We start from the raw sequence: 12,496 nt of genomic DNA, 5'->3' as shown, positions 1-12,496 counted from the left end.
AGCATCAGTGCTTTGTTGCTTTCCATCTAAAGTATATGTATTTCTTTGCACTGCACCATATTTAAGAATGCACAAAAAAGAGATGAACAACCAACTGGTTATTGCCAGATTGAATCTGACAACACTTGTCTCTTCCCTATTGACAGTTACTTTCATTTGAACAAAAATCTGGGATGCATCTTCAAGTGCACCAACTAGGAATGGATTGACCAGACCTGAACTTGAACAATGCATAAGTTACTGATTTCCTAGCAAACAATAATACCAGTACAGTCAAATTCACTGAAAAGTAATCTAGAGAACTGTGCATCTCAACATCCATCAGACAATTAAAGTGCATAACAGTAAGAACAGTAATTTGCTAAAAACTACAATAATTGTTGGTTCAGTATACCACAACCCTACAATGTAGACATACAGAAGTATTGTATGATAATTATGAACATCTGAATGCAACCCAAATGAATATAATGGCTTAATGAAAACACTGCCTATTTTGAGCCATAGTTTCAATAGTTGAGTAAATATGAACAAAGGCAGAACATCAGCAATTTGCCACTTACAAACTGTAATGTTCTGAAAGATGATCCACTGTGATAATTTGCAATCACATTTCACTGATGGATGAATTCAAATTTGTTTATAATAAAGAAAAGTTTATTGCTCCTTCTAATCAAAAAGAAATTAATAACACTGTTAAATTTTACCAAAACACAAACAAATAATCTTGTCAGAATACAAGTATATTAAAATCAAAGCTACCTTCTCCAGTGGGTGACTTACCTCCGTGTTAGCTTAGATGTGAGTTTACTGAAGAGACTAGAGGTGGCACGACTCCGTGCATGTGGCAGTGGTGATGCATCATGGGAAAGAGTTGGGGAAGTGGGTGGTCCAGCATGTGGCGGCAATCGTCGATCACGTAACTGCCCACCGTGAAAAGTGCTGCGAATAGTGGAGCCACGAGAAAGACGTGAACGATCACAGGCTGAGGAAGTGGCGGCTGCAATACTGTGTGTAGAAGGTGACGCCGGTGGTACACGATGAGATCCCGTACTGTAGGCACATTTGTGAAATCAAAAACACCACATTAATAATTAACGTAACATTTTCAAATCTAAATCTGCTTAATTTAATAAAGGGTTGCAGGAAATTGGGAGCCTCACAACTGTAAAATTAAATTTAGGAAGGAATATTTCAAATGTCTAACAGTTAATTTATGATATACATATAATGCTGGTCTTACCCTCAATTAGGAAAACAGTCTAAACTATGTTTAATAATATACTCATTTCACAATCACCTGAATCCAGTGAGGTCTTATAGACACAGGAAGCAAAAAAAAAGGCATTTGACAAGAAATTAATACAATTTTTTAATTGCTACTTTATGTAAATTTGGGTTTTTAATCTTTTAAAAATGTATTTTTAAATATTTTCAAAAATATGAATTATAAAAGAAGTGTTATAATTTGAGAAGCATAGCTGTGATAAACAAAAAAAGAAATTGCTTTTAGAAGTACATTCAATACAATATATCATAAAGTTAAAATGTGTAATCTTAAACCCCACTAAACATAATTTATCCAATTAAAAGAATTATACTCTATAAAAGCCTTTATTTATTTGCTCTAGGAGAAGGTACTTGCCAAGGATTTTTCTGTTTTCAATTCTTTGGCTGATGTAGTTGTCTCACTTGCCATTTATGAAACACATATAACAGAAATTCTAAAAGATGGACTTGTACAAAACAAATGATCCATTTGTGCTGAGGATGTGCTGCTTTAACTAAAAGGCCAGGACTGATCACATATACATAACACAATGAATCACATATACAAAACACAATGAATGATTTTCACAGGATCCCTGGGTATAAGATCAATTGGAGTAAGAGTGTATTATTTCCATTTAACACTTTCACATCCTTGTCCTAACTGGAAAATCTCTTATTTTTCATATCCATTTACAACCTTAGGAGTAATGATTACACAATGCCAGAGTTATGGAACATATTAAACAGAACAACTTTGCTAGTATGCTCCATATTTCATTAAACAACAGTTCAGAGAATTAATATTATTAAAACAAATAGTTTGCTTATGTTGATACCTTTTATGGTAATATCCTCATTTGTATAAATAAAGTCTTCTTTAAAAACGCTGATGCATTATATTTTTTATGGATTAGGAATAGACCCAGACTAAACAAAATTATTTTTTCAGCGAACTTAAAATAGATGGATGGCTTGCTTTACCTCATCTATTTTATTACTGGGAACTTAGCATCTGGAACTTCAAGCCTCTAGAAAGAATCATACAGTACTGTATAACACTTAGAACCGTACTGGTATGGCTTGCTTTGGAAACATGATCTTGCACTCCTTCCTCCATATACACTCTAATCTGCAATCCAATATCTACAAATTGCCATAAACATTCAAAAATTTTCGGTTTCAGCACTGACTGAGAATCTGGTTTCAATACAAGCAATACTTGATACCCCTGCATCATATTGTACAACTAAATCTCATAATTTGATTCTCAGTTAATATGTGGAAGGTACCACATTAGAGTTAAACACATTATTCTTAAATATGTACAAGGCATACATTGCATGCATATTACAAAATTCCCCCATGTTAAGCCTCAACTGAAATTCATGTCTTCAAGCAATTACCTCTCTCAGCAGGGTCTGTTAGCTAAGCCTCAGCTTATATCACACAGGACTAGAATCTTCAACTATTTACTGAGCAGCTGTGTAGTTACCATAAACCAACATTCTCTGAAAGATTTCTTTTGTGTAACAGTTGTTAGTAGAACACCATTTCTTAATGTGTATTCTAACCTGGTAGCCTTCACTACAATACTAACTCAACATCTAATTCTGCCAATATGAAAGAATTCCGACCTGCTTGCTGCAGTATACTGAGAGGGTCATATCACCCCAGAGAAAAGACTCATTCAGACACAGAAAATTTCTACACTCCTTACAGAGTCTGGGCCAGAGTCTCCTGAGACCATGAAGCACCTCTAACCTTTGTACCAGCATGCTAGACTAAACTGTTAACAAGAAAGTTATTGCTTAAAAAGAAAGGAAAATAATTAAAGAGCACAAACCACCTTATTCCAGAGTTTTTAAGTCAGCAATAACTGTTAACTTCTTACAAAACTGAATCACTATCTGGAATGAGAGAATAAGTACGCTAACTAATTAAAAATGACTCAAATTTAAGGCTGGTATTGACTCTGGACAAAAATAGCAATCCTCAGTGGTATTCCAGTTCTGAGAATACTATATTGAATACATCATGGTGTGTTTATTTATGGTAGCACTTCATGGCCTACACAATATTAACAGTGTAAAGGGAACACTTAATAAAGTGGAGCACACTTTTATTTAATTACAGTAACAGAGACTTTTGTCATAGTAACAGCAATATTACCTGTTCTCCTTGCCATTTTGTAGTAAAGAATGTCTGTCTGTATTTGAGCGGTCTGTACATACATATGTGTTCCTTCTTGTCATGGCACTGGCTGGGATATTATTCTAAAACACAAGAAAACAGGACTGAATAAAAAGAAAACACAAATTGCATAAGAAAAAACACATTGATAATGGTATACAGTATAACATTAACAACAATGTGATGCATCTAATGGTTTAGGATTATTTGAAGCTGCCAAAACACAGACACGGTACTGTAACAAAATAAAAATCCTATCCCGGAGGTATTTGCTCTATAAATCTCATTTATTCAAAAGGATACACTCAGGTTCCCTGATACCTGATCATTGCATCCATCCACACATTTCCAGACCTTGCTTGATTTAAGTCAAAGTCTATCCCGGTTTCACTAGACCAGAGGCAGGTACAATTATGGGATCCCCATTCTATGACAGGGTATACTCATGCACACACACACCTTGCTCACTCCTACTGTACAAAGCAAATCGTGATCAGCCCTCATTAATGGTACAATACAAATCAGAAACTGACTGGGTTGGAATTTTAACGTCCGTCTTTTTAGACTGTGAACAAGTATTCAAAACTTTTATAAGGTGATATATCATCAAAACAAAGCCAATAAAACAATATTTATGCTTTTAATTTTATGAACTAAGCAATACGGTATGCACCAGTGGGTATCAATGTTTAAAGTTAAATGTAGAGAGCATTACATTTACTTTTAAAAATTCATATTTATTTAGTGCAATGACATTTTCTGCAAACAATTTCTATTTTTTCATGTTGCTTAACAGTTATTAATCAACATATTTTTATTATAGTTTTACCTGAAATGCACGCTGCATAATTCACAGCTCTGTATGTAATTTTTTTTAGTTCTCCAAAATGGAAATTCATCTTATTTTAAAAATGTAAGAAATTGCCTGAGGATGTTTTTTGCTTGGTAACTCTTAAAATTTTCACAACTTTTTCTTCTCAGCCTTCTCCCTTGTGAGTTCCCATACTGGCTTCTTTTTGTTACAACACAGTCAAAAAATAAAATGGGGGCTTCCATATATTTGTAAGTGGGCCACCAGAAGAGAATTAAAAGTGAACTACCAGCAACATGCATTTTACAGTATGGTATGCAAAGGGGCTAAGTTGTTTTAAAACCAGAATAGGTCAATTATGACATAAAGTTTTTTTTCTTTTCTTTGAATTAGAAAAGACTAAACAAGCAGAAATTATATTTAAAAATTAATAAAACAAAGGACTTTCTTCTTGTACTGTTGATATTATTTTTGTCTTGAAGGCAACAAAAGCAAAGACCGTAAACTGTCTGAAACATGCATTAATGAGTGTTGCTGAAATTATGTCATTGTTTTTGGTCATTTAAAACAGACAATGTCACATGCTAGACTAAATTAGCATATTTCACTGAGTGAATACTTCTGAAACTTATCCATGTTCATGCTTAGTTACACCTATATGACAGAGAGCTATACAAGCAGAAATGACAAATAACTGTTTACATTTAATGAAAGAAAGAGTGAGCTTGCATAAAACATTTACTATTACTGATGTGCCAAGGGAGATTTATAGTAACACCTCATGTCAGACTACATTAACATATTTTCACACTTTATTTGCTTGCAAAACACATACAGAAACCTGAGAGAAGATTAATCCCACTTCTTGTAATTACAGGAGTAACACTTTTTCTGGAAACTGAGGCCTGAGCCAGGGGTGAAATGAATGAAATTAAACTGAGAAAAGGCAAATTAAAGACAGATCACTGATGTGATAAATCATGGCACTGTTTGAAACACACTAGTTTTTTTAAAAGTAAACAGGACATATGTCTTATTCCAATCCCAGCACAGACAAATTTTTTTAATCAAGAAAGTGGTGCTTTTTTGCCCTCTTCTGGTTTACTGTAGAACTTACAGATTACTAGAAATAGCTGATTGAGATGATTGAGCATCCTGTTTGAGTGAAATGGTGTTCTACTTCCTATATTTATTTAATAATATTTAATATTATTTAGTATCTTAATGGCTTTACAAATCACAATCTAGTATAATTAACATGCAATGTACCATTTAATGTATCTAGTTGTGCAACTTTAACAGATTTCATAATAAAAGGTAATGCTGTACTATATACAAAATAATGATTCCATGTATGAAGTTGTTAAGAAATTCATATACAACCTATTGTTTGACTATTCGCTTTTATTATATAGGTTAAATGTAAAGAATAAAAAGAACACTTACAGTTGTGGCATTAATTTCTTTACGTCTCTCTGGAATCTCCGATTTGTTGGGATTATTGGCACTGCTAACCATTGGACTGGATGGCGGAATGCTGCGGCTGCCCACAACGCTGCAACTGGCTTTGCGGGAAGGCATGCGCTCTTCTTTGAGCTCTGTATCCTCTGTACTGGTGGGGCTACGTTTTGGATGGGCTGCTGGTAAAGATGGCCCACCTGCATTAAAACATTACAAATAGAGACAGACATTACATATGCTTCATACTAATTTCCTTATGAATATAGTAGTTTCAATAGATTTTCCTTGTAAATGATTACATCTGTGTTTAATCAAAGTGCCATGACAGATGTAGGCAGGCTTTATGAAATGCATGTGTCTAAGTTGTATAAACCAACAAGGATTTTACAAAACCAGTGGTAGCAGAAATATCTAGTCAAAGCCTTTGCCGTATTGGTTCCTGAATGATCTTATGCATAATAATAAAATAACACGCCCAAATGTGCATAATCCAAGTTCTGGGTTGTGGGAAGTTAGAACCTTTCCAGCTGTTAGACAATTTACCCACCTGCACATCTTTGACGATGTAGGAGAAAAACTGAAGTACTCAGAGAAAAACTTATACAGATACATGGAGAATACACAAAATCCACAGAGAACTAATGTGCAGCATAATACAATAACATCAAAGAAAAAACAGAAGTAATCCGAGGGCCTTAAAGATCCACACTCTACTACTTGTATAACCCTCTTTAAAGTTGGAGATAATTTTTTCCTCATCAAACACCTGCTAAAGGTCCATGAAATCCACCAAGACCTCATTCACAAAACATTAAAACAAGGATTTGCTAGCCCAGTCTATGTAATCCAGACAGTGCAGAGTCTTGGAATTTAGTTATCTTGGAATTTTGTGATTGTTTAGTTTGTCATATGCACTTCATGAAAATGTGAACTTATATTTGCAAATAAATGTTGAAAACAATATATGCTTTTAAATTAAATATGCAATATATGTTAGAACTAACTTAAAGCAGATGTGGTACTGTACAAATTCTACTTTATATTCTAGTCATTGGGACATGCATAAAAAGTTGGTTCTTCTTGATGATTCATAATGAAATGGCAGCTGACTTTATATTTTTAGTTTTATTTACAGTGAATATTCTGTGTTCTTTTGATGAAAGTCTGTACAGGAAATAATATTCACAGGACTAGCATTCAGGATGGGCAGTATTTTGTTTGGTCTTTAAAATAAGTGTCTGATGAAGAATTGCATTAGGAATACAGTACTTGGTATTTAATTAAGAAATAACAATACATTAACATCACTGGTTTAAGAACAATAATTAAATTTAAGTGGTAGCCAGTTATAGGCTTTCAATCAACAGTCTGGTTTAGGTATCTTGCTCTAATTTGAGCATGTTGGAGTGAATTTGTGGCTGGTTTGAGAGTCGCTGAATGATCTGTAACTGTTAATAAACCTGAATTTCTGAATTTAAGTGGGAAAAGGGAGGATCAGCTCAAATGTAGGTTAAATGCTTCTAAGACAAGCTGATAGAGGTGAAACATTAGGTCAGGAGTTAAGTTAATTACGCTTATACTATTTTATCTGTATCAGATGGTATCACATTAAATAAATCTGAATCGGAAAACATAACAATTACACTACATCCTGTTCTTCACCTAAACTGACCGTGCCTAACAACTTTGCATGTGTACTGGTGGACATTTACTTTTATACTTTGTTATTCAAAAACTCTGAGAACCTAGGCAGATGGACTCAAACAGTTAAATAAACAAATCTGACTTGATCTTCCCAAAATATTACTTGACTAAACCCAGACTTGAAATTAGTTTCTAATGAACCTGAATAACCTCTAACTGAGAACTGACTAATGTAACATGCAGTATCCATCCATCCATTATCCAACCCGCTATATCCTAACTACAGGGTCATGGGGGTTTGCTGGAGCCAATCCCAGCCAACACAGGCACAGGGCGTAAGGCAGGAAACAAACCCCGGACAGGGCGTCAGCCCACCGTAGGGCACACACCCACCCACACCCACACCCACACCAAGCACACACTAGGGACAATTTAGAATCGCCAATGCACCTAACTTGCATGTCCTTGGACTGTGGGAGGAAACCAGAGTACCTGGAGGAAACCCATGCTGAACATGCAAACTCCACACAGGGAGGACCCTGGAAACGAACCCGGGTCTCCTAACTGCGAGGCAGCAGCACTACCACTGCGCCACCGTGCCGCCCCATGCAGTATTCATTATATTATTATTAATGAATATGTAACAATATACATTTTACATTGCCTTGAGGTGTCTCTACTATAGAACACAGGTCCTATCCTATGCTGTTAATGCAGTGGAGCTAAATGATTTTTGAAAATGTATTTTATTTATCAATACAATACAATGGCTACATGGCTTGCAGGAACTGTGTACTGTATATTCAGTACCTCTTTTACGGAGTACTAGTTGAAGATGAGACTGACAATGAACTTCAAAATATTGAAGAACATTTCAATTGTTCTTTATGTATAAGCTTACTTTCTCTAACTAATACACTATACCATTTTGCTGTTGTATTATCAGAGGCAGGTTACCATTCTTTCACTGGATCAAAATGTATTGTTCAGTATGTTATCATTAAAGTGTGATGACTAAGCTATGGTGTTTCATCTGGTGTTACCATAAAATGGGCTATTAAAGGCTCTTTATATATACTTTTGACCTAAGCAATACCATACTATTACTTGTATGATAAATGTATTAAATGTCTGCAAAACAACGATGACTTGTATATTTCATCTTTATATACTATAAACTTAGGGTTTAGAATGCTATGCTGACCAAAATTTCTATATGTAATGAAGCTTTGTGAAAAAAAATCAGTATCTTTCAAGTATATAGGGACTAAGCAAGAAATAAAAAGAAAATATTGTACTATGACCTACAATGATGAAAAAAGAAAAATACAATGTATAAATTACATTAGGTTGTGGAGCTCAGAAATCACAAAAAACTTCTATATGTGTCCACAGTTCACAGGATAATAAAATCGCTCAAAATATTGCTATATGGATTCAAACACTGGCAAACAAAGTATTTTGAGAAATGTTGATTATTACACCATTGGTGTCTAAAAAAAAAAAAGGATAGGCTCAGTTATTTGATGCACTCTAGACCCCTTGGAAGTAGAAGGAAAGGACATAATTAAAACAAAACTGAGTGTCATTAGGAACAATTCTACACATCTTCTTTCTGAGAACCTAACACTGTTGTTCAGCCAATAAATCAGCAGAAGTGTGTGAACAAACACCAGGGCTCCTTTATACCAACAGCAATACACCTTTATAATGCCTCACTGTGACTGTGACTGTTAAATCAGATGTTCTCTTTCTTTTTAATTTTCATTGTTCCTAGTCATTCTGGTGTATGTACAGATTATTGTGTGCTTGCATATTATTATATTAATTTATTTATTTAAAGAGCTTCTGTAAAAAGACAAATTTGCCCTGTATAAAGCTACAAAGTTTCTCAGCATTGACAATAACTTACAGAAGTCACTATGCCGTCGTTGCCTATGGTAAGTAGAGGAACTTCGCTGGCTTTTGCTGTGTGATGATGAAGATGACGATGTTGATGAATGCTTGCTGGTTCCATTGGTGATGTCATTAGCTGGTCGTATTCGAGCCAAAGAAAGGGTACTTCCCAAATTAGATTCAGCACATTCCAGCTATAAGGAAAAAATGATTTGCAAATTTCATTTTAAAGGTGAATAATCAGTAAAGAATGTTTGAAATAGCCAGTCAAATTCTAGAGTGCAAATTAAAACAGTCAATTACTCAAAATATGAAAAATGTATATTAGTATTGTTGATAAATGAGCAAGAGCAGTACAAATGTTTAAAATGAATTCTAAAAGAAGAATGACAAAGAACAAAAAACAACTTAGATTTCAGAAACATTTTCATATTCAAATGTAACTTACTCTGGTTATAACAAGTCTATACTTTTAAATAATTTATTTTTAAGAAATATGAATGGCAATTGGTCATAGACCTCTTCAACAAAAAACCATAATTCAAAAAGTACAATTTTGTATATTAATCAAGTTGGACTTTTCTGTCAATGAGCGAGTTATTTTAACAATCACAAGCCTATTTGGGTTCCATTTTTCCCACATATTATAAAATGCTGTTAAAAAGTATGCACTTCAACTGAAAGAGAGCACAGCTGAGAAATTATCTCCCCTCGAAACGCTAGAGGGCAGCCTCCCTGGGTTGCTACAGCTTCAAGCATCCCTGCAGGTAACGCCGGGAGTTGTAGTTTGGAGCAGCCCGGTTGGGCACCGTGGGTGCCGCCAGGGGATGCTACAAGTACGGAAGAGCTCTTTGTGGCACCATTTCCGCCACACCCAGATGTGCTGCCGGGAGCACTTCTGGGTGCACTATAAAAGGAGCCGCCTCACTCCAGTCGAGGAGCCAGAGTTGGGAGGTGAAGGACAAAGCTTATGGGGAGGAGTGGAGTGGGGTGCAAAAGAAAAGCACTTCCCCACTTAAAATTAAGGCATGCTGTGAGATAAGACTGGGCTCTGCATTTGTTTGTGTCAGGGTTGAGGAACTGTACGCCCCCCGGTGGTCCACACACTATTTGGTTGGAGAAGTTTCATGTCCTTAGCAGGCTTTTTTCCTCTTCATAATTTTTGTTAGTCTTTTAGATCATGCTGTCCTGTGCCCCTGACCACTTAAAATGAATACATAAAACAGGAGGATGGATAGTAGCTCTGCTGTGAGGTATTCAATAAGCTATAAAAACATGCAAATCATAATCTTAAATTCTTTATACTGTATGTGTTTTAAAAATATTCTGTGATGCTTTTATAAATATATACATTTATAATATCATGACATTAGTGTATAGATCTTGAATTCTAACAGGTAAAAATGTTCATTAATCTATTAATTTTGAGACTGGTCAGGCCAATTATTGTTTTGAATCAAAGAAATACAGCAGGTACAAAGAACAAAAATAAATTAAAACTTAACTAACTTCTACTTTCCAATATTTAGGGCTCTATAATCAGTGTGTTGCCCTACTTGTATTGTAAAGTTTTTAAAAAATTTTTTCCCTTTTTCTTTCTTCCATAGCTTACTTTTATGACACCACATAGGACTTTTACACTAAGGCTTTCAAATGATGATTGTTTGACACATTGGAAGACTATTGTACTTTTAAAGGGTTTTAAACAATGAGGGGGCGGTGGTGCAGTGGTAGCGTTGCTGCCTCGCAGTTAGGAGACCCGTGTTTGCTTCCCGGGTACTTCCTGCGTGGAGTTTGCATGTTCTCCCCATGTCTGCATGGGTTTCCTCCCACATTCCAAAGACATGCAGGTTAGGTGCATTGGCGATCCTAAATTGTGCTTGGTGTGTGTGTGTGTGGGTGTGTGTGTGTGTGTGCCCTGTGGTGGGCCGGTGCCCTGCCCGGGGTTTGTTTCCTGCCTTGTGCCCTGTGTTAGCTGGGATTGACTCCAGCAGACCCCCGTGACCCTGTAGTTAGGATATAGTGGGTTGGATAATGGATGGATGGATAAGCAATGAGGCTATTTGTTTACTGTCAGTAATGGAACAGTAAGGAGACTGTGGAAGATTGTGGGTTCGCTTCCCGGTTCCTCCCTGTGTGGATAGCACTTTGAGTACTGAGAAAAGCGCTATATAAATGTAATGAATTATTATTATTATTATAATTTAAGTTAACAGATGCATTTTATACAGTATTTACTGACATGGTAATCTCACTTTGTTTATGTCATCAAGTTTCTTAGTTATTCATCTATATTCCTTCTTATTCAGTGATAATATGAGAGATGCCTGTAAAATATTTTTAATTGAATGGCTTGCTTAAATCACACATACTATTTTTCTTTTTTTTGACAGTTACACAGATAACAGTTTCTCAACAGGTGATCAGGGTTGCTGTAAATTGTACACTCCCTGCTTAGTGACAATGTTTTCATAATACTCAAATAATATTTAATATTGTAACAGGTTTATTCTGTGCCTTACTTGGGTTGCTCCATTCAAGTACCTGATTTACTAGTACTGTAAACATTAAAATTATGGTAATTTGTTGAATAACCACTTTATTTTACATAAATTGTAGTTCTGTCTCAGGATTGAGAATATGGTAAGCTTCTTGTACTGGTGAACCAGAGTGATTAACAGGATGTTGTTATCATGGGCTTCATGGTGTAATCCTATGGCAGACTGATCTAAGAAAAGGTTGCATACTGAATCTGAAAATGGTCTGCCCATGATGATTCAAATCTGAACAGATACTGAAACCAACAGGTGAAGGAAGTGTTTGTCAGCGATTGTCTGAAGACAAGGTAGCTTATAAAGATCAGCTAAGCATAACTCAAAACAGTCTTGTGAAGCTATAGTGCGAATTCTCCACTTGAAAGGTGACTGGCGAGGGTCAGGTGCCAAGCCAGTTGAGTGACAGATACATATAGGATAGATTTTGAAAGTTTAAATTTGGTGATGGCATATGTTTCTTAGAAGTTGGTTGAACAATACTGGATAGTTAAAGTCAAATACAGTGTCATTTTAATATGCAACTTTTTGAATAAACATTTAAGGTTTTTTATTGCAATTAATTTTAAATTATGAAATCGCATTCTGTGCTTTTAGTTCAAAATGATTCTCTCACCATGACTCCTATCATCCATTCAGGGATGTAAGACAATAACTAACTAAATGGGAC

General features: G+C 35.3%; 1 protein-coding gene across 4 annotated transcripts in view; it reads right to left on the bottom strand.

The window, feature by feature from the left end:
* The window catches only part of mark4b (MAP/microtubule affinity-regulating kinase 4b), a 236,789-nt gene that overhangs the window by 23,747 nt on the left and 200,546 nt on the right, over nt 1–12,496 (bottom strand). For all 4 annotated transcript variants that reach the window (XM_051922150.1, XM_028803986.2, XM_028803979.2 and 1 more), the window contains exons 12-15: nt 9,291–9,468; nt 5,720–5,931; nt 3,442–3,545; nt 784–1,053 (exon numbers count right to left, since the gene is read on the bottom strand). In XM_051922150.1, coding sequence (XP_051778110.1) covers nt 784–1,053; nt 3,442–3,545; nt 5,720–5,931; nt 9,291–9,468 — 764 coding nt within the window. The remainder of the gene's footprint in view (nt 1–783; nt 1,054–3,441; nt 3,546–5,719; nt 5,932–9,290; nt 9,469–12,496) is intronic.

This window comes from Erpetoichthys calabaricus, chromosome 1, assembly GCF_900747795.2.
Source record: "Erpetoichthys calabaricus chromosome 1, fErpCal1.3, whole genome shotgun sequence".
Taxonomy (NCBI): domain Eukaryota; kingdom Metazoa; phylum Chordata; class Cladistia; order Polypteriformes; family Polypteridae; genus Erpetoichthys; species Erpetoichthys calabaricus.
The sequence above is the reverse complement of the archived record's forward strand: the minus strand, read 5'-3'. Positions and strand labels throughout refer to the sequence as shown.